This window comes from Cryptotermes secundus, unplaced genomic scaffold (genome assembly GCF_002891405.2).
Source record: "Cryptotermes secundus unplaced genomic scaffold, Csec_1.0 scaffold836, whole genome shotgun sequence".
NCBI lineage: Eukaryota > Metazoa > Arthropoda > Insecta > Blattodea > Kalotermitidae > Cryptotermes > Cryptotermes secundus.
The window spans coordinates 977297-1000967 of NW_019729223.1; the positions used below are offsets into that span (position 1 = coordinate 977297).

Sequence of the window (23671 nt, forward strand, 5' to 3'; positions counted from 1 at the left end):
CCATGTATCTTTCTTTTCATTTCATGTTGATTGCATCCTGTCATCATTTTTCTCTGCCTTCATTCTTCATTTTTCTAAGAAAATCTGATAGAATACTCTCTCTGGTGGTACCCTCTAAAGAAAAAAGATTGCTCCCGTCGAAACAAAACATCCAGTATCATCATCAAATCATGTTCATCAAAAGAGCAAGAGTCTATGCCATCTATCGGAAAACTCTGGAACTACAATAACAAGTTCCGATACCTCATTTGCCATCTGACAATCTGCAATGACGTTCACTGGTAACCCGTACGTTCAATTCGCCTGTTGTTCAAGGTACAACAGTTGTTCGCACACAATAATTCGAGGAATTTCATGGAGTTCGACGTAAAAATATTCATTACGACAGAATATACGTGCCGAAAGTACTTCAAAGTAAATTCACAAAAATACGAAAGAAGTATATTACAGTAAGCCCTTTCTTTGCGATGTCCCAGTTAAGGTTACTTCACTATTACGTTAACAATATTTTCATACCAAGGCTCCATACGGATATCGTGTTAACTCATTATTGAGCCGTTGTTGTTCTCAGGGTTTGTGAAAGTGGCAGAGGAGGAGGGACACTCCGAAATTATCGTCGTGAGGATCTGCTGCGCTGGCTACGCAACACCCTCTATCCGCAAAAGTTGGCACTAACTTCGCCGACAAGCGGCGGTCGCTCGGTCGGTCATCGGTGAATAAAGTGGTGTTAAATAAACATTATTGTAGTTTATAATTCCGTGTATTTGCGGCAAAGATATAAACAATGGGGTTATGGGGGTGAAGACTGGCTGAAAGGCGTAACCTGCTTATTTCTTATGTTCGTTATATAAAAAATGGATCCGCTTAACGACATATCACATAACTTCGCTTTATATCGATGACTTTAAACGAGGTAAAAGTAAGGTAAAGCTATCCCTGTAACAGACGGTGAAGGTCCATAGGGTTGGGAGACGTCGAAGCTCTCACATTTTTTCTAGACAATCGGCTCACAGACGGCGGGAAGGTTGTCAGCCTTACGCGTCTGCTGTACTTTACTCCCAGGAAGATTGGACCTACTGTGTCTCTTCTCTCAGATCCAAAGTTCCGAAACTATATTACCCATAATGCAATTAATATGTGTTTTCCACTTACATGTATGCATCCTTCTTTTTCCACTTCCCGAGATAAATATATGATCTTTACTCCACTTGAAATACGCCGAAATGGAAATTGTACTAATCAGTTGTCAATCACACTTTTCCTGTCTGAGTTTACATCATATTTTGGTTATAAGAGCCGGGATCGCCCAGTCGGTATAGCGACGGACTACGGACTAGACGGCCTGTGTTCGATTCCTGATAGGGATAACAGGTTTTTCTCTACTCCAAATGGTCCAGACTGGTTTGAGGCCCACCCAGCTTACTAAGAAGTGGGTAGAGGGATTTATTCCTCGAGGGGTAAGCGGCCAGGTCGTGAAGCTGACCACTCACCTCCATCTAGTACTGAGATCAAGAGTTACGGATCTATACCGTCATTCCCCCCATACGTTTTCATGGCAGGTTTCGTAAATTAAATAAGCACTTAGAAAATTTTACCCTTACTTCCGTCAACTGAATAACTGTTAACTGCACGTGAAGTGAGGTAGCGTACTGTGTTGAGGCACTATGCTACAAGTCGGAAAGTCGCGGCTTCGATTCCCGATGAGATCATTGTATTTTTCAACTGACCTAATCCTTCCAGCAGCACTATGGCTCCGGAGTCGACTCAGTTTCTAACAGAAATGACTGCCAGGAATCTTCCTGTGGGTAAAGGGCGGCAGACGCGTAGGGCTGACAACCTTACCGCCATCTGTGTGCCGACTGTCTACAAAATGTGGGAGCCTCGACGTCTCACAACCCTATGGGCCTCCGCGGCCTGTTACAGGGATAGTTTTACCTTTTCCTTTTTAGTTGTTAACTGCTGAAGAAGACTTTGTGCCATGGAGCTGGTAATAATTGCAAGCGATTAGGTATAAACAGATTTATACAGGAGTAATACGAAATTAGAATCACTGTTCGTCAGTGAAGCTTATCACAATTACGGGAGATACGAGATCATTATGCTTATTTAATTTCCGTTTTCCATTTCAAGGACAATCTCTGTCATGTTTATGTGAAGTAGCATTTGCTTTACGTAATACGTGTACAGCTGTAGAGCGTTCATTCCTGAATGCAAGTTAGTACACGATACGAGTTTATAAAGGAGTTTTATTGTTAAGGCGCATAAAGACGAAACCCCATAAATTATTCCAACCATGAAACGGAATACTTCAGAGCAATAAACGACACAGACTCATGTCGCTTTATTGGTGATCTTAATTGCGTGATCCACTTACTCAGAGTGTTCATCACATCTCCATGTAAAGTTGATAAGCCTAATGGCCGTTAAATGGGCCACGTTAAATGAAGCAAAACAGAAACGTGGATGCTTTACACTAAAATTATGATGGGTGTTTTCCACTCTCTGAGACATAAACACGAAGCTTCGAAATTTGAATCTATTCCACCTTCAGATAATATTGTGACATGTAGACCCGTTGCTAAGAAATGACCGTCAAACTAATAACTATATAACGGCCGTTACTAGGCAACGGACCGTTAACAGTTACAGAGGGGCTGCGTTTTCTGTGCAGCCCGTATCGAGATGTTATAAGCAGGGAAGTTAGTGGACAGTGATTTTAGGCAGTCAGTTGAGTTGAGTTAGTTGTTAGTCAGTTAGTGAAGTGAAGAGTAGTTGTAAGATTTGAGGCTTACACGGCGGTGACCTTGAAGAATTGGGAGTAATTAATTATGTGAAACTGTCAGGGTAACTAAAAAAATGGGAAAATCATGAGTCATCATGGTTCAATAACCTCTCAGTTTATCTATAGGTGCTCCTGAGTTCAGGTCGACAATGCTGACTGGTGTCTTCTGTCTTATTTCTTTTTTAATTTCGTGGGGTTGGGTGAGACTGAGTCCATTCCGTAAGTCGGCCTTGACTGGCCTATTGTACCAGCTCCGGATGATAGATTTGGTGGAATGAAAACTGGCAAAGGATACCGAAGTTAAGGAGAAAATCTGTCCCAGTGCCATTTCGTCCACTACAAATCCCACACGACGACTTGGCATCGAACTCGGGCAGCTGCAGCTGGAAGCCGGCGACTAACTGCCCGAGCTATGGCACGGCCATATTCTTACAGTCGTACTGTGTCATTCCAGAAAAGACCATGAGGTAGCAGATTAAAACAGAAACCCACAGCTTCTTTACGCATTCTTTCCAAATCATTATTACACCTCACTACTGCGGATACCGCCACTGATATTCAACGTCGGGAGAAAGACGCCAATCTGTAGCGGAGACGTCGAGACGCTACGTCCAGCGCAACGGTCATGCGTGCAGATAGTGTCACGAAGGTAAAACAATATTGCATCGATTGTTTAACCGTTCTTCACTGTACATCACGTATGAACTAACCGTTCTATCCCGTGTGAGAGACTCACAAGGGACCGCGTACAAGAATCACGTGATCAGAATCCGATATGTATTGCCTTTGTTTTCTGACCTGTCTAACTTTCGTCGCATTGAGGGGAGGAAGGATAATGAGGAAGAAGGAAAATAGGGAGGAAAGCAAAGAAAAAGGGACGTGAGGAAGGAGACAAAGGTGAGGGAGAGTACGAAACATGTCAAGAAGAGGCAAAAAAAAAACAAGAAGAAGAAGAGCGGAAGAAAAAGAGCAACGAGTTCAAGAAAATGTAAAACGCAGACGGTAATTTTTAAAAAGAACTTAATAATTGTCTGCATCATGTAAAGAAACAGGCTCCTTTTATCAACGCAATTATATTATTTATCTACCTATAATTTATGTATATACATGTATTTATATATGGGAGAATATTTGTGTCTATATACTCGTATGTGTGTTACCTGACTGTGTATATGTCACGTCGATATACAGATGTAGTGTTTTCCATGAAGTTATACTAGTAGGAATTTTATGTTCTAAATTGTTGTCATCCGAAGGGTAAAGATGTTACTAAATCCACTATTTTAAGGAAGAAAGTAAGGAAAGAGATAGGGGTATTAGAAGCATAAATGTTCACACCGTTTCACAAAACAATGTAAATTCTGAAACGAAAGATATTACTACAACTGGATCTAAACTCTGAATACGTCTGTTTCATAGTCTCAAAAACAATTATTCTAAATTGCTGGTAGATTATTCCAGAATTTGAAAGAAGAACTGTTTTGGGGTGATAAAGTTCAGGAGCCATTATTTCAGAGCAAACCCGCAGCCACAAACCACTATATAAGAAACGGGTTTCGCAATGTACAACGATTGAAAGAACCATTTTCTGTGTCTGTAAACTCTGACTGAATTCCTATGCGGATACATTTTAATTTATGCTTTCTATTTTCAGTATCACTTCTCCTTTTCATTGCATTACGTACTTCACGGTCATGCCAAATTTACCTGTCAGAACTCAGAATTAAGAATACAGCGCATCTCGAATGGCCTACTTTGGATCAGCAGCTGAAGTTCTATCCATCTTACAGAGCTACAGTGGCAGCCAAACTCATTATACAAGATAACCTTCTAAATCTGCCAACCACAGCGGCCGCGAGGTCTAAGGCATGAAATGTCTTCGCTGCTCGAACGCTGGGATCGTGGGTTCGAATTAAACTCGCGGCATTTGTGTCTGTATGCGTTTATTCTGTTTGTGTTGTACTGTGTGTAGATAGCGGCCTTGCGACTGGCTGATCCCCCGTCCAAGGAGTCCTACCGGCTGTGTATAGTATTAAGAAACTGAAAAACGGCCAAGGTCCAAGGGGCCACGAACCACCACTACGTGACGTCACCTCGGACACGGAAAACACAACCTCCTTTATTGTTGCGTGTTTGACCGTGATTGCAGAGCTGCTGCCTGACAACGCTTTGATTAAATCCGTTACAACATGTTCAGAACGTTCCAATATTCTCACTTAGTTGAATCTAGCTCACAATCTTAAATTCTATATCCGTAAAATCCATTTTAGTATTAACTTCGAATCTAAACGCATGTCGCATCCACCTTCAAGTTTTCCGACAAAAATTCTTTATACATTTCTCATACTCGTTGATTTAAACGTTCTAAAATGCTGGAAGAGGAGTGAAAATTATGAAACTCCCGCATTATGTAATTATCCTCAACATCTTGCCACTTTTTATTTATTTCAAAGGTAGATATCCTCCTTAGCATTTTGTTCTCTAATACCAATCTACATAATTCCCTTATATTCATAAATTAAGTTCAACCCCCTTCCATATTAAACTGTAGGTAACAATTACAGTTTTCAGTATTGGATATTTAGGATTTTAGGTTGCAGGCAAGAAAATTAATTATTTTTAATAAAATAATGATACATATTTTCAAATGTTAATTTCCTCTTAGCTTGGCCATTAATATAAATTTATTGCTCCCAAATATTTGAATTCCGATACATTTCCAAAGGTTTCATTTTCTGGCAAAGAAAGTTGTCACTTTCACCTTCAACATGACAGGTATAGACGCATAAAAGAGAAGAAAACAAACAGCTAAACCTTCGAAAGGCAATGATTGTCGAGTGTTTGATGAAATGGTCAGTATCCGCCATCTCTCTGACTGCATGGCGGAGTATTATGACAGCAATCTTGCGAGTTGTTTGTTTCCACAATTCATTGATGACGTCAAGTCACAATATTAACCCATTTCCGGCTAAGATATATTTAGCAAAAAAAAAAACGCTTTCTTTCATTCGTATAAGGTCTATTTCCACTGCGAAGTACTGTAGTACGTAATTTATATCAGTTTCTTCCACAAAGAATGAAGTGAAAACACACGAAGGTTGTGGTATCTGTCTACATGGTTTATCTCCGAAATTAGTAAATATAGTAGTTTCTAGTTCGTATAGGTTCGATATGGCTTAAACTTTACCACATTTATCGATAATTTACAAAAGAGTTTTTTTGAACAGAAATGGTGCATTCAGCTACATGTATGTGTCTATTTTCCTTGACAGCCTCTGTGGTCAAAGTTCCTGCCTACAGATCCAGAGGTCCAGGTTCGATTCCCGGCGCTACAAAATTTTTTGAGAAGTAATGGGTCTGGAACGGGGTTCACTCAGCCTCGTGAGGATATTTGAGGAGTTATTTCAAGGAAATAGCGGCTCTGGTCTAGAAAACCGAGATCAAAGGAAGTGGGGATCCGTTACGCTCACCACGCGACTGCCTCTATCCGCTAAAGTTAGCACTAACTTCGCCGACAAGCGGCGGTCGCTCGGTCGGTATAGTTCTTTTCCAGATTGAAACCACGGAGTTTGTTTTCATTGTTGTGTGTTTTCCTTACGATGAAGCTTCGTCCAGAGGATACTTAGTTAAATGTCAGGATTCGATTCCCGGTTCTCTATCATACGGCTTTGTTACAAAGCACATCTCACACGGAGCCTTAAAGTCTGTTTAGTTTGTATGTTATTTGAGGAGAATCTTCCAGCTTAATGATTTATACAACCTGTAACGAGATGGGACATATTGTATGGCAAATTTGTAAGGATTTGGAAGATAAATACAATCTTCTAGGATTCTACGCCCTGTAGTCTGGTAGAAGTTTACCGACGTTTCACAGGAGCGTAGTACCTTCATCGTCAGGGCCTCAGAGTAAGCCAAGTAACCGGTAAGAAACTATTCGTCCGAAGAGACTGAAAAACCCAACGAAAACTTCAGTCACAAAATAGTTCGTATCAATGCCGAGATTCGAAGAGTATACCTTCCGGATGTAAGTGTAAAACACTGGAGCTAACCTGGCTCGGTGACGAAGCGATTAACATTTCGTGAAAGCGGAAGGTATGGATGTGTTGCCAGGCTAAAGCAGTAGAACATGCAATGAAATAGATCAATTTCCTATATTAAATATGTTATGTAAATATTAATGTAGATGTTTCTACCTATTGTCGCGTCATAGATTGTGACTCTTGACGGATTTTTAGATTGGATGATTGGATTTATTGATCACTTATACACAGGACTCGGAACTACAAGCAATTAGAGTGTCACATTTAATCTCCACAATTCATAAAAGCAGCCGCAAAACCTTTCCAGCCTTCTGTGTCGCCATCAGCCTTCAACTTCATGACTCACACCTACGCTTTTACTATTAGCAAATTCTTTGTAAGGTCAATATGGTTGAGTTATATTTGTTAAAATTCTGAATACGGGGACGACATTAATAGAACACACAGAAAGATGCGGGAGCAAGAAGTAAATAATTTTAGTGAAAAAATCTATAGATTTCACTTAGGAGTTGATGTGAATAGGAGGATAATATTGCGACATGATGGTAAGGAAGCAGAGAAATATCCATTATTGACAGCCGCCACCTAGCAACGGCTAATCTATAGATTTCACTTAGGAGAAGTAGATGTGAATGGGAGGATAATATTGCGACATGATGGTAAGGACGTGAGCATGGAAGCAGAAAAATATTCATTATTGACAGCCGCCACCTAGCAACGGCTAATCTATAGATTTCACTTAGGAGAAGTAGATGTGAATGGGAGGATAATATTGCGACATGATGATAAGGACGTGAGTATGGAAGCAGAGAAATGGCCATTATTGACAGCCGCCATCTAGCAACGGCTATTCTATAGATTTCACTTAGGAGAAGTAGATGTGAATAGGAGAATAATATTGCGACATGATGGTAAGGATGTGAGCATGGAAGCAGAGAAATATCCATTATTGACAGCCGCTACCTAGCAACGGCCACTGAAGACTATAACAGACTGAGACTTGGCGTGTGCTGTAGTGATTTAGATTTTTATAGTTATGAGTTATAAACCTTCAGTTAATCGAATCTTCATCCCAAAACACTTCTCTAGTCACCGATTGTCCAGTCACAGCAGACTCAGAAGACTTAGTACGTGCTCTAGTGAACTGTAGTTGTGTGTCAATTAGCGACTGTGCTATAGTCAATTGTAGTTACGATCTGCAAGTGGTCAATAAATCCAATTATAATTCCAAACTCCGTATATAATTCCTATATCACGTGATAATATTAAAAAAATGTGTAAAGCTCCTGATTGGACTGGTCTAAGACAGGAATCAATTTTATATACGATAATGAGTCATCGAGATCTAGAAAGAATGAAGAATTTTTCTGAATTGGTTAACATCTAGCAGCTTCTCAAATATATTTTCACCATGGAATTATTTATAATATTCTTAGTTCCTTCAAGATGCCCTGCTATCAGTGATATTCTAATTACAACCTCTCCTAAATTAATACAAATATTTGTACATACCGAGTCAAGCTGAGGGCTATAGGAGACAAAGAAAGTGGAGAAATTATACTCTGTTTTTGTCTCGTATTTCATTCAATAATAATTTTTCATTCCTTTGGCTCTTACAAAATTCCTTTTAAGTTTCTGACTTTCAGGTGTTTTCTAATCCCTTCTTACTTGTATACCACCATGAGGAAATCAACTTTGTGGAATTAATTTCATACATAACGCATAGTTTTTTATAGGTCGGAGATTCAAAAGAATTTCAGTGCAGTCATATAGCTATAATTGTCAGAAGAAGCAGAGAAACAATTCAGAACAAAGAAATATAATTGCATTTTATAAAAGCAAAAATTAGTTGAAGAGCACAAATTATATAGCTCGTTATTGCAGCCCTAGAACCGCCATCAACCTGCTGGTAATTCCTCAGTCTTAGGTAAAGTAAAAAAAGATAGATTTCTCCCTGTGCTTTAGCAAAAACCATGCCATGAAAACGTATGGGGTAGTGGAGGTTATGTTCTTGACCTCGAAACTAGACGAAGGTGAATGGTCAGCTTCTTGTCCTGGCCACTTCACTGTCAGGGACAGATTCTATGGTATCGATTAGATAGGAAACTTTGTGGGTCCAAGCGCTGATCTAGACGCTGAAAAGTAAAATCTATTTCCCCTCCCTATATCTAATCACAATTCTTCAGTCGTCCAGGCCGTAGCCTAGTTACTATACCGACTGAGCTTTCTCAGCTACTGCCTCGATCTTACGTTAAAACATTCTCCTGAGCACAAAGTTCTCAGTCACCATCAATCTGTATTCTTCCCTCAGGGTAAGGGAAAGTTATACCTGTAACATGCCGTGAAGGCCCATAGGGTTGTGAGACGTCGAGACTTCCACATTTTATAGACAGTCGGCTCAGAGACGGCGGTGAGGATGTCAGCCTTAAGCACCGGCCTCCCTTTACCCCCAAGAACATTCCAAGAATATTCCTGGTACTCATTTCTTTAGAGGCTGAGTTGACCCCAGGGACATAGTGCGGCTGGAAGGATTAGGTAAATTGAAAGAATCTAATGACCGCATCGGGACTCGATCCCGCGATCTTCCGGCTTGTAGCATAGTGCCTCTACCAACTACGCTACCGCGTGCCCCCTTCCCTTAGGGTTATGTAATGTATGTATCGCAACTTCATGCTGAATTTCTTGTATTACAGCGATAATCTGGGCTTTTGGCACGAACATGTCAACGTGTACTTGTGTGAATGAGTTTGTGCCCAACAGCTCGCTTCTACTTACACCAATCATCTGGAAATAACATCTAGACTGACAGATTTTCATGTAACGCAATGCTGACATTGTTTCATTAGTAGCTATTCTAGACTGACATTACCTAATTCCCTATCACTGATATCACTAATACAGGAATGAATCTCTAAATTCGAAAAGATACTAGCCTTAGTTAACAGGGTTTCTGTTATTCAATACCTTCGAAAATAAAGGAACTTTATTATGAATATTTTTCTTAGATTACAAAGAAAGTGTGCATGAAATATGCAGCTTGATGTCCATGTCACAGTATACATTTTATATAAATTATAAAGACTAATTAATTAATTATTATTAAATCAAGTCAATCAACTCATTTCCATTCATTCAAACTTCAGACAAAAGAAGAGCTAAAGATATTGTTACATTTCATTGTATATTCATTTATAGAAAGCCAACAAAGCCAACCTAAATTAATGTAACTTATCCACATCTTCACCATTACGGTATGCTGTAGGCTATTTGTGCAATATCTCGGGTCTGACATCCTGATAAGGCATATTGAGACAACAACGACCTTCGAGCAGTAGAATCAAGGCGATATTTATATTAGACAGGCGAATCCCCCATTGGCAAGGACATTTTATTCTGTCTCGCCGCATGGAGGTCGTGGAACAAAGACAAAGACTAGCCCCGGGCAACACATGATGCGAACTTGGATCGATCCTGGCACCCCTGGGTAAAGCGACAGCTGATAGTGACATCACGAATTAATATTATACAAGCAGACGTTGGTAAAGCGATGTATTGTTTCAGATATAAATGTACATACATATACAATATAATTTCTGTTGTTGTAGTTACAAAGCTTGTAGTATCCCAAAGTAAAAGGTGGCTTCTAATGGCAAGTTAATTAGTGAATAATGAACTGTAAGGGATACGGAAGTTAACGGCGATATCCTATTGAGGCATCATCCCGGGAATTTGACTAAGGGACTGAGGGAAATAACAAAAAATTTGAGTCAGGTTAGGTGTCTTGACTGAAAATTCGATCTGGTAATCCACGGTAGTGGAAACAACACGACAGTAAATAAAGTAAATTTAACTAACAACTTAACTATTTAAGCACCATGAAGGCGCACAGGGGAGCGGAAGTAAAAATCTATCATTCTTAACCTCGGCACTAGACGAATGTGAGTATTCAGCTTTGCGCTCTTGCCTATTTACCCCTGGGAAACAAATATAGATGGAAGTAAAATATAATATCACGCATTCACTAAGAAATGCAACATTACAAAATAAGTTATACAAGATATAGGTCCACTGGTAGAATTTTAGCTGTAAGTTGGTTGTAATACCTGATATAAGTACGCGACAAGACTCATAGTAGCCAATAACTTCGATCGAAATTTATGCTCATACGTTTTGCCCAGATTCATTTTTAACATTTTCCCCTCAACAAGGGTTACGTGATCTTTGCGCAAATTTTCCTTGTGATATATGCGTAAACAATTCAAAATATGCGTAAAGAGATCATGTCTGTGTGTCCATACATTTTTTCTTCGGAACTATTTCACGGGTTATGATAAAAACTGGTGTTTGGTTTGGTAAAAGGTAAAGTTGTTCCTGTGCTTAATTAATTAATTAAGCACTATGCAATGCAGACAAATGGGGGAGTGGAGACATAGCTCCACCATTCCTGGCCTCAGCACAAGCTAGAAGTTTGGATACTATACTAATGTTATATGATAAATTTTATCGTCACTATGTAACAACAATTGCAACATACAAGAAATCTACCTAAAATTTTTGTTGAATCTGTAAAAGAACAGGTAATCCTGAAATGAGTACTGTATGACTGAATATATAGATCTCTTTACAGATCAACTCAAATTTTGATCATGTTTCATGTAGGGAACATGCTGTCACTTTCCAGCTTCTCACCGCGACGTCCTGTATTCGATCCCAGGTCAGATAAGGTCAGGTGGGATTTGTGGTGAACAAAGTGGCACGGAGGCAAATTTTCTCAGAGGACTTCGGTTTCTCCTGCCAATTCTCATTATATTAAATGATCCATACCAATTTATCATCTGGTTTGGTACAATGGAACTATTACTGATCGATGCACGAAGTGGACTCAGTCTCGTCCCCCCCCACCCCCCGAAAATTTAAGAGAGAGAAAGTAAGAAAATTAGTGAACAGTCTGCAGTGACAATATAATTCTGCCTATAGTACATGGCAACAGATGTGGCTGAGATACGCAAAATAATTAACTCATTTAAAACGTTCATTTTCAAATAGAGGAAGAAAAAACGAGGACACTAATTTCATTTGACCTGATCGCCGTGACACTGCGGCAATATCCCAGACACAGGTGCTTAGCGGAAAGTCTACTCGTCCCTTCACAGGCGTCAGGAACCTAATTTATACTCTGCTAGAAATCTTGTAATTTAAATTAAATACGCTACTCCCCACGTAGTTTGTTGAGGCACTATGCTACAAACCGGAAGGTCGCAGGATCGAATTAAAATGAGATGGATTTTTTACATTTACCTAATCCTTCGAACCGCAATATGGCCCTGGGGTCGACTCAGCCTCTAACAGAAATGAGTACCAGAAAGATTCCTTGGGCGTAATGGGCGCCCGGCGCGTAAGGCTGACAACCTCACAGCCATGAATATCTAGAAAATGTGGGAACCTCAACATTTCACAACCCTATGGGCCTCCACGGCCTGTTACAGGGATACCTTTGCTTACTAACTCCCCACAGTGCACTGGTACCTTGTAATATCAGTGCATTGAACAGGTTTAAATTTTGACCGAAGAGGGATGAAGTAAGAGGAGGTTGGGGAAAACTTCATAATGAAATGATTCACACATTATAATCTTCGACGAATGAAATTAGAACTATCAAGGGGGATGAGACGGACAAAGCATTTAGCGGCACAGGGAGAAGATGAAAGGATACAGGGTTTGGGAGAGGAAGTCAGATGGAAAGAGACCACTGGGAAGAACTAGACATAGGTGGAAGATTAATAAGATGGGTCTTAGAAGAATAAAATGAAGTGGTATGGACTGGATTTATCTAGCTAAGGATAGGGACAAACGGTGGGCTCTTGTGAGCACGGCAATGAACCTTCGGGCTCCATAAATTTTGGGGAATTCTTTGAGTAGTTGAGCGACTGGAGGCTTCTCAAGAAGGGCTCAGCTCCATGGAATTAATCAGTTACTATCTGAGCTGTCAAGGGCAGGATACGTAATACACAGATGGATTCACTGAAGTAGAAGATAGGAATTTTACATGAATCTAACCCCATGCGGTCTCTACATGAAAATTACATGTAAATGAGAGAATAGCTAAGATTATTTTTTCAGAGGTATTTCAACCAACCACATGTAAATATTACGGGTATTTATCACCATCAGAATAATCAACACATTATGTGAAATAGCAGATGACCAAGCAAAATATATTAGCGGAAAAGTTTTTGTATGAGTTCAGAGTGGATAATTATTAGCTCTTAAATTATGAAGCGACGTTGTCCCAATTGAAGAAGCTATACGACATAAACAATTAATATCAGATATTTCAAATGAAATCTGTTCGTTCGAATTTTGACTACACGCCGACCAATTTCAGACAAATTACAGCAAATATTATTACTTATTACAATAAGTCTGTTTACAAAGTAGTGTACAACCAGATTGGTTCTAGATCAGAACAAATATTTTACACTACTTTGTAAACAGGATTAATATAATAATTTGTAGATGTTTTAAACAAATCAATGTAAATCTTTGCAATAGTTAAAATATATAATATTTATTGACGTGGTAGCATTAGTTTCAATATGTGTTAATAATATCCTTCTGAAGATGACCGTATTGACCGAAACATGTAAAGGATGACAAATTAAGAACACACCTTTTACCAGTCACACTGGACGGTGGTTAAGAATCTAATATATAGAGCGTATAACTTACGCCATGTTTTATTATCAAAATCACGAGTCAGAAATTCATGCTACATGTGTACTGCACACTGAAACACATTTCTTTCTCTTCTTTGTTCTTTATCGCCTACGTGTCTTCATTCTGTTCTAATTTTTCTGGTTAGCACTGGAGTAGAGCTTTGCATCTGCTTTATCCACAGTCAAGCTTAATTCTTTCTACCGGCGACAGGAAACCTCCTTCCTTCTTACATAAATTTCAGCAAACGCAAAATTGTTTGAAGTTACAATTTCAGGTGAACTATATATTTTATATATTTATACAACTATCGTATGCTAGAGTATTTTGTAATTACTTGGAGCAAATTTAAATATTGAAACGAACCATTTCATGCTGAATCTTTTTCCAGAGCTGAACACTATGCTTTCCTTACAAATCACACAGCACAACATGCCCTAAATAGTCGGATTCACTGATAAAGAATGTAAGAGTGAATAAACTGCAGTACGTTTATTTCTTACTATCCTATATTTGTTGAACGCAAGCTACAGGAAGGCACGTAATACTTACTAAAAATTTTAAACGACGTCATTTAATTATGAATAAAACTGTATATATTAATACAATATTTTATCACATTATGGTCAACGAAAGTTATAATAGCACCGAAGAAAAAATGAAAACTGAAAAAGATGCTTTGTCCAGCCATTGAATCGGTAAGCATTAAAATTAATTTAAAATATTTTATTTTACCTTTAACACGTTTAAATTTAGCATACATCATTCGAGACATATCCCACACAAATCTTAAAATTAAATTTTATATAATAATATTACTGATAAGTGTAAAAAATGAATCAGTTTTAATAATTCAATAATGAAATTTATAATTCATAAAATCCACCTGATCTTAACAGATCGAAACATGTATTGGGCTGAAAATAAAATAAACCGAATATTAAACATTTTAAAGTCGGTTATAATTAATTGTCGTGTTGACGGCCCATATGTATACCTCTGATACACGACACACAACAGAATGCAGATAATACAAATTTTGTTTCATATTACCATAACCGTGTTGAGTAAAGTAATTTCAAATTAGTTTTCACTCTATATTATCAGCATCAGAAAAAGATCCCAAGAAAGACGAGATTTCCAGCTAATCACTTTCATTTTCAGACAAACTTTACTGCACAACGTTCCTTAACGAACAAATGCCATGTTGGAAATCAGTACGTTAACAATCCTCTTGCATGGCCCAGTCCCCATGGTAACTAATCAAACAAAAGAAGGTTACTTGCCGTTTCCTCTGGAGGTTGCTGCTCTTCATCTTGGCCGTCAGATGTTTTGCTTGGGATGGCTATTGCGAGGCCGTTATCCACCGCTGCTGGATCGTCTTCATTTTCGCGACTACTCGCCGGTCCCATTCTGCCCCTTACTTTCACAGTAACTCCTCTTGTTACTTGTGATGTTACAGCAGTAACATTCCGCAGCGATCATCGAATTCATGGCTTCATTAAAAACCGAAACAATTTAAAAAACACCATTTGCTTCTTTTAGTTTATTGTAATATTTGTGCAGCGACGCCCCTAACCACCGCTGGGGCGGCTTTTAGGCAGGAGAAGAACTCCGGCCGGACTGAAGAGGAAGTGAAGAGCAGCTGTGAGCGACAAGGACAACCAGTGACTCTCTTTGTTACCCATTGCTGCCTGGAAACAGCTGATCGACGCTGCGACGCGCGGCGCTGCTCGTTCTACCGATCAATAAGGCGTCATTCCGGTGGGGACTCTGATGGACCCCCTCGCCTACCTCATTTCCTATAAAATGCATAGCAAACAAAGGTTTATGCATTTATAGGAAAGATACGCAGCGTGGTAAAATGGGGAGATGGGTTAAGCTTTGTCCTGCATTTCAGATTATTAGTTGCCTTTTGGCAAGGGCCCCAATGTCATAGATATAATTTGGCAGAAGAAATACCAAGCCAAATAATTTCTTCACTTACTGCCACGATAATTACGCCAGACAACCTACTGCTCCAATCAAGAAAATATTTAAGGATTTAGTAAGACGGTAATAATCGCAGACAAAGCGCTGAAAATTCATCTTTATTGCCATGTGCAGAATGGATTGGGACTCGCCCAGGTCGTCCTTAATGAGCAAACGTTCTTACTTCTATTTAGTTAAAGGCGGTCGGAGCTAGACCCTGTCAATGCACGTGTATCAGATACAAAGTATGATCTGGAAGTTAATCGTTCACGCCTAATTTAACGCAAAAATATAGAGTGATTGGAATTCCATCGAATTATCTATTTTGCGCATTCTAATAATGCGGAAGTAAACCATGGGTCAGTAAGAACAGCGATTTTAACAATATTCAAGCGGAATAAACTACATTTTAATGATGAGTCTCAATGTGATTATTTAACGACACTGCAAAACAGTTCACATTATACATTGTCGACAAGTAGAATGAAGGACGAATAACGATTTGAAAGGAATTGGACATGACTTAACTTGGGATACCTTCTCGGCGTTTGCCTGGAGGGACTGAAGAAAACAACGAAAAGTATCAGTCAGAATAGTGGGTTTCAAAACCAAAATTCGATACGGTCACCTCACGAATAGAAGGTAGAAGCGTTACCGCTTGAGCTAACCTGCTCAGTAAAGATACGCCAAATATTGTACAAAAATAAACAAAATTAGAAATTATGGTAGGTTTGTACGGCATGAATTATACAGAATGTTTCTGAATTATTGTCGGTGTTTCCGTTTATAGGACACAGAAACCCCGACAATAATGTAGAATCACCTTGTAGGTTTGTGACGAATCGGCAGTACCCATGAAAACGGTAATAAACCGCTTCTACAGAATGAATATCAACAGACTGTTACAAGCTGCTCCCCAATATAAACAGAAAGGACACGTAAGATTTAAAAGTTTGTGACGATGGTACATCAGTACAAATATTAAGTTTTTTTTACATTATTCATTGTCTGTTTTATCTCAAAACAAAGGCCTGTTTATTTTTCAAAATAAAATGTTTCGGAGATAGAAGCCAGTCTTCGAAATGCCGTGTTTTGAAAAATAAACAAGACGGTGATTTTTGACAAAGACAGGACGATGGAGGAGGAATGTTGGACCCAGTAAACGCTGTAGCCAAGTTTCCTCCTTGATTGAAAGCAGTATATATATGTCCTTCTTAAAATGTTAAATACTAAATTGTGAAATTGTTAAAATTTGTTGAATTCTGATGTCCTTTTGTTGTAAAATTTTGTTCTTTCCGTAGATATCTATGGAAGAGTGCTATAGAATTGCGTTTCCAATTTTTTTTAATCTTCTCCTTCCTTTCCTCCTTCTTTCGAATTGAAGGTAAGATAAGCTATGTAATGACGGACAGAATTATTTTTAAGTTATTCTCCTCTTAATTATATATTTAAAATATTTTTATTTCTCTGTAAAATATTACCTTCATCAAATCTAAAATAAAACTGAATAGAAATACATTTAACTGAAAATACAAAACACTTATAATCTGGAATGATTTTTATTTCGTATCGGACAAGTTAATATCAAATAAGCCTGGGCAGTTGTGTATTTTAACCACGTTTCATCCCCGTTGTCATTCGTAGATTGCTGGAACATGGCAGGTTTCCAGTTGTCCTGTTCCTCGGTTTCCCGAATCCCTAATTTGATTTTGGCACTTGCATATAATAGCACTGGACCTCTGCAGAGCACATTAATTGAATTAATCTCTTTTCGTATCACGTCAGTCGTCCAGTTCATTGACATAAAACGTGAAAATAGAGCGGTTCTAGTCCTGAAGCACAAGATCTTGAAGGCATATAAACAACGATGCAAATATTCTGCATGGAAAATTAATTTTGTATTCAGAAAGTCCGCTCAAAGGTGTCTCCATGGTCTCCACCTTGTCGTGGTGGTGGGGCTTGCGTGACTGTGACCTGGAGAGCTACGCCGGCGGTAGTTTAACTATTGGTGGATCACCAATTCCGGAAAAGTCAAAGGGTAGAGTCCAGACTAAGAGAGATACCCTGGTCCTCCAGGTTGTGAGTTGGGCATGAGGCTAACAACTTCATCCTGTAAAAAAATTTTTGTTTAGAAACCTAACACCCAGCCTCGGATAAGTGGAACATACGGGAAACGGAATAAGCAGAGGACAAGGAACAGTGTTATTGCGATGGCAAGACGATGTTGAGAGTGACCTGAAGAAGATAAAGGTGAAAAGATGGAAAGAGAAGATGAGGAATAGAGAGCAGTTGAGACCGGTTGTAGAGGAGGCCAAGGCTCACCCAGGGCTGTAGCGCCGAGTGGTCGGTATGTCAGGAAGTACAAATATACAGAGTGTCCCAGGAACAATTGTCAATATTCTGGGAGGATATAATATTGGTTATTCTAAGCAAGAAATTGTTTAGGTACATATGTCCTATTCCGAAAAGTTTCCGAGTTACCACTATTTCACTGTTCAGTTCCAAAACTGTTGATAAGAAAGAGATATTACGCACTGTCACTACACGTAATACCGGTATTTATTGTTCAAGTGACAAAGTTCGTACAGTTTACCCAGTATAATACATATTCGAAAATTTCACCTTCAACATTAATGTACTTCACAATTCGTGTGAGGACATGGTGTGTTGCTCGTCTTTACAGTGTACTGTATAGTGAAATAGCTCTATCTCGGAAACCGTTCGGAATAGGAAACATGAACATACATGTTTTTGTTTAGAACGGCCGATACTATGACCTCCCAGAATACTGACCTTTCCTCCTGGGACAGTCTGTATAGGAACACCGCGAACCTTCGAGTCTATGTTTGACAAACTTAATGTATAGGCGAAATCTGCAACAATGTAAATTATGTATAGAAATGTACCAATATATTGTATTAGCATTAGGCACAGTGTTTGCTATTTCAAATTTACAAGTGAGCGCACTGAAGCATTTGAAGAAACATTTAAATGAATTTATTTCCGTAAAGTCTTATTAAGTTTACTTTTGTTACTTAACGACGCTGCCATTATGGAGACTACGTAGCAGAGCCGTGAGACAGAAAAATATGGCCGTGGGTCCCGCGGTAAGCCAGGAACCAAGAATGACTCTGCTGACGATGTCCAGCAGCAATTTACCCTACCGATCGAATGTTTATAACATGGGATGATTACTAAATATGAATCAGTTGGTGGAATAAGAATTAACAGGAGAATTGAAATCGTCAGAGAAATTCTGTTCCAAATACTATTTTGTCCACCACAAATCCAACATGCCTTGACCTGAGATCGAACAAGAGCCATCATCGTGGAAAGCCGGCGACTAACCGCCTGAACTATGACACGGGCGTAATGTCTTATTAATTTTGGGTTTGGGTTTATTTTTTGAGGCCCGAAGAGCACCGCGGTGCACGAGAAAACCCGGAAACACTGTAGCGTGAACTGTGATAGTGAGAAGAGGTTATGGATCCTGTATAATGCACTCGGAAGCTTGCCTTTCAGAAGCTGAATGTTTTACCAAACAGCTATGAGAAGACACGACAGGATGGTAGGGGCGCAGTGTTGCTGCAATCAAATTGTAAATCAGTTTCTAACCTGAACTGTCAGTCAGCGAGCTGCTCCTGACGGCGCTGCAACTCCGTAAGATTACCTATCGTATCGGGTAAATAAACTGCTCCCTGCTAGACGTGTGCGTGGAATTAATATCGTACACTGCCTGATGTGAAATTTAATATTTCTAAAAATACGCCGTAAAAATAACAACTAACTACAGCTGTAATCAAATAAGATGGCGGGTAGGAGAGGAGTTGATGCGGATAAGTAGAGAGGGAGGGAGGGATGGAGGGAGCTGTATGATAACGGTATTAAGGTTCGGCCACACAGAGCGCTACGTACGCTATGTTCGCTATACGAACAGAAAAATATCTCCCTTTATTGCCTATGTGACTGGCCACACAGACTTCCGTACGCTACGTTCCCTATGTTAGCTGCGTCGCAGAGTGTACACAGCGTACGTAGCGAACATAGCGTAGCGCTCTGTGTGGCCGAACCTTTACAAGCTCATCTCACAGTCGTACGTTGTATATTAAGAATATTCTATAACTGACTGCATTATTAATTATCATGTTTATTATTCTTATAAAGATATTAAGTGACGGAAGTTTGGAGGAAAGTGCATAATGAGGAGCTTCGTAACTTGTATTCTTCTCAAAGTAGAATTAGAATGATCAAGTCAAGGAGGATGACCTGGGCAGGGCATGTAGCACAAGTTGGAGAGAAGAAGAATACATATAGGATATTGATTGGAAAGCCATAAGGAAACAGACCACTAGGAAGACCAAGACATAGGTGGGTGGACAATATTAAAATGGATTTTAAAGAGACATGAAGGGATGGTATGGATTGGATTGATCTGGCTCAGGATAGGAACCAGTGGAGGGCTCTTGTGAACATGATAATGAAACTTCGGGTTCCATAAAATGCTGGAATGTTCTGCAGAATTGGTGGCTTCTGAAGAAGGGTTCAGCTCCATGAGTAATAATGATTATACTTATAACGTTATGTAAAATCGTGTATTTCGTCGAGTTACAATTTTCCTTGCGAACATTGTTGGCAGATGTCTCAACAGTAAGACCTGGCAACTTAGTTCACTCGCGTGACGAAGTGTATAGCACTGATAGCAGAACTTGACACGCTGCTTGGTTCAGGCACTACCACACATTTAACTTCTCCAGCACTTCTGGCGCCCAGCCCGAAGCCTCGTCGCTTTACCCACTGAGCAACAGTAAACACGAATATATCAAAATATGATGTATTTGCTTGGGATAGCTCAGTCGGTATAACGATGAGCTATGGGCTGGACGGTCAGAGTTCGAATCCCGGCAGGAGCAAGATTCTTCACTTTCCTACAGAGACCAGACCGGCTCTGGGGTCCATTCAGCCTCCTATTCAATGCGTACGGGGCAGCTGCTTCCTCGGGGGTAAAACGGCAGGGGCGTGAAGCTGACAAATCACCTTTATCTAGTGCCGATGTCAACAATGGTGGAGCTGTACGTCCACTCCACCATATGTCTTCACGGCCCTGTGTTTAATTAAATAACCACAGGAACAACTTTACCCTTTTTTTTTTCTTTGGCGCTACAGCCCCAGTGGGCCTAGGCTTACCTCCATGAAACTCTCCGTTCACGTCGGTTTTTACTAGATTTTATACATACGGTAGGACTCCTTGGGAGGGTGATCAGCTCGTCGCAAGGCCTCTACCTGTACACAAATACAGAAAAATGCACGCAAACATCCATGCCCTGAGTGGGATTTGAACCCACGATCCCGGCTTCCGAGCGAACGTAGACAGTGCATGCCTTAGACCGCTGGGCTACCGTGACCGCCTCTTTACCCTTTTACCTTACCTAATTACTCAGGGTTAGCTATAATCGAGGTAAACCGAGGTAAATATAATGAAGCGCGTTATGAATGGATTGCTGTTTCGGTAAGCCTTCCAGCAAGGCATCGGTCGATGTTGTCGGACCGGTCCACAGTTTGAAAACCACTATAAACGTTACCAGCGTAGCTGTCCGTTACTGCTTTAGCAAGCCATTGTTAAGTTTCTCCTCCTTGAACAGAAGCGACACACGAGGCTGCCGTTGTGACCAACAGCTGTTAGAATATCCGAGGCTCTCGGGCAGAATGGGGTATTGAGAGTCAAGTAGCCGCGAAGCAAGCCCAACGCGCGGCGTGGGAATACACTGCAGCGGGCGGGAAAGCTTGCATGTGCATGGGACTCAGATAATGCGATTCGCACTGCAAAATACGAGAAGAATATCTCATAATGTGAATGTAAGCGAGGAACACACATGATTCTGAAGGATAACAATACAAGACTTACTTAACAACTACGACAATTTCTGAGTAGCTACGATAAAAATTACGAACGTAAAGTCTTCCCTAACTAACTAACTAACTAACTCCTTGAAGCTGAGTCCTTCTTGAGAAACCTCCACTCGCTCGGCTGTTCAAAAATTTCCCAAAATTTTATGGAGCCCCAATGTTCATTACCGTGTTCACAAGAACCCTCCACTGGTCCCTATCCNAACTGACTACTTGAAGCTGAGTCCCCCTTGAGAAACCTCCAGTCGCCCAGCTGTTAAAAAATTTCCCCAAATTTTATGGAACCCCAATGTTCATTACCGTGTTCACAAGAACCCTCCACTGCTCCCTATCCTTAGCCACATGAATCCAATCCATAACATCACACCATATTTATATCATCCTCTCACCTATGTCTAAGCCCTTCCTTTTCTCTTCTTCTGGCTTTCCCACTGAAATCCTACATGCATTCCTCTTTTCCCCAGGCGTGCTACACGTTCTTCCTATCTCATCGTCTTTTACTTGACCATTCAAACCATATCTGGCGGAAAGTCTTCTGTAAAGTGTGTAATACACACCAAGTCTATTTTGTTGCTGTTTATTTGTGTTTGACACGCGAAGGCTCCTTGTTTTAGTAATCAGAATCGTCTAGCGATATTGTCGTGGTAAATGAATTTCGTCATGGTGGTCCAGTTACTAGTATGATCACCAAGATCATCAGAATTAATCCCCTAAGATTTTCTACAATGTTCCTCCGTGTCAAACCGCATAGAAATTTTGAAATTCTTGGCTACGGTGGCTAAGTAGAAAATGAATACGACATGCTGAACTGGTTTTTGCACAGACTGTACTGCCGCTGAGACATCTACCGCGTTACAGAAGGATATAGAGGGAATTCTAAATAACTTCAGGTTGTAGTCTGTTGTACGATATGTACTTCGAATCCTCTGCTGCGGTAAACCCAGGGATGTCCAATTCTCAAGTTGTCAATTGAGTTCCTCCTACTCAGTATTTTTCAGTTACAATTCCTGGAGATTAATAAATTTAACAGAATATAAGACAGAGGTGAGGCACAAAATAGTGTGGATGGTTGAAGCACTATGCTACAAGCCGGAAGGTCGCGGGTTCGACTCCCTATGAAGTTACTGGATTTTTCATTTGGCCCAATTCTTCCAGCCGCACTATGGTCCTGGGGTCGACACAGCCTCTAACAGAAATGAGTACCAGTAATCTTTTTTTTTATTGCTAGTGGAGTGGGACTAAGTCCCTTGTACTGCGGCCACTTCTGGCCTATTGTACCAGCCCCATATGATAGGTGAGGGTGATTGTGGAGCAATTGGTGGAATAAAGATTGGCAGGGGAAACCGAAGTACTCGGAGAAAACCTGCCCCAGCGCCACTTTGTCCACCACAAATTCCACTTGCCCAGACCCGGGATTACCAATAATCTTTGTGGGGGGTAAAGAACGACCGGCGCTTAAGGTTGACAAACTCACCACAATCTGTGAGCCGATTGTCTAGAGAATGTGGGAGCCTCGACATCTCACAACCCTATGGGCCTCTACGGCCCTTTACAGGGATAAGACAGAGGTTCTATGTAAGCCGAATTCAGCTCTGTGGAGCGAGAAACTAACAAAGACGATTTACCAACCAAGAGTCGAAAATACAAACCACGATCTCCGAACAAAGGCTCGTTTTCCTTATTAACATACATCAAAATATATTTAAATATCTGAAAATGAAATATTGGAGCCAAAATTTAACTAACTTATCTAAATTTCAGTATATTCGGTGTATTCAATACAGCATATAAACGCTGCAGCTGGGCTGATTGTGACGGCAGGTTCAAATGTACTCGTAGTTAATAAAACTGAAACATGAAGGTAAAAATGTTGGGAGTTTGTGGTTACTCCACAGGCCGAGAAATTTGGTTCATCACCATATACACAAAAATCAGACTGAATTCAGTGTACACAATCAATTCCAACCGCTCTAAAATCCGACGATAATATTATTCTGACGCTCACGCTAAGATGTCGGAAGCAGATCCTTCGCTTATGTTTTGCAACCTTAAGTAGGTACATGAATACAGTAGTTACGGAAACAATCTCCCATAATTTTGAAAATGTACGCGTGATTTTGCTATAAGATTGACGGGCAACCCTTTGTTGTTTGTTTGTTTTTTCAGTACGATGTGTCAGAGTCATGAAACCCCGAACAAACAACTTCACATAACCCCAAAAAGACGAATATAATCTAAATATAATTTTGAAAATCCGTTT

At 40.0% G+C, this 23671-nt stretch overlaps 1 protein-coding gene across 1 annotated transcript in view; it reads right to left on the minus strand.

Annotated features, from left to right (window-relative positions):
• Positions 1-15225, minus strand: part of LOC111865547 — a 175465-nt gene extending 160240 nt beyond the window's left edge. Inside the window, exon 1 of the mRNA XM_023853676.2 lies at positions 14823-15225. Within this exon, the coding sequence (XP_023709444.1) occupies positions 14823-14948 (126 nt within the window). The 5' untranslated portion in view covers positions 14949-15225. The remainder of the gene's footprint in view (positions 1-14822) is intronic.
• Between the last annotated feature and the right edge of the window lie 8446 nt (positions 15226-23671).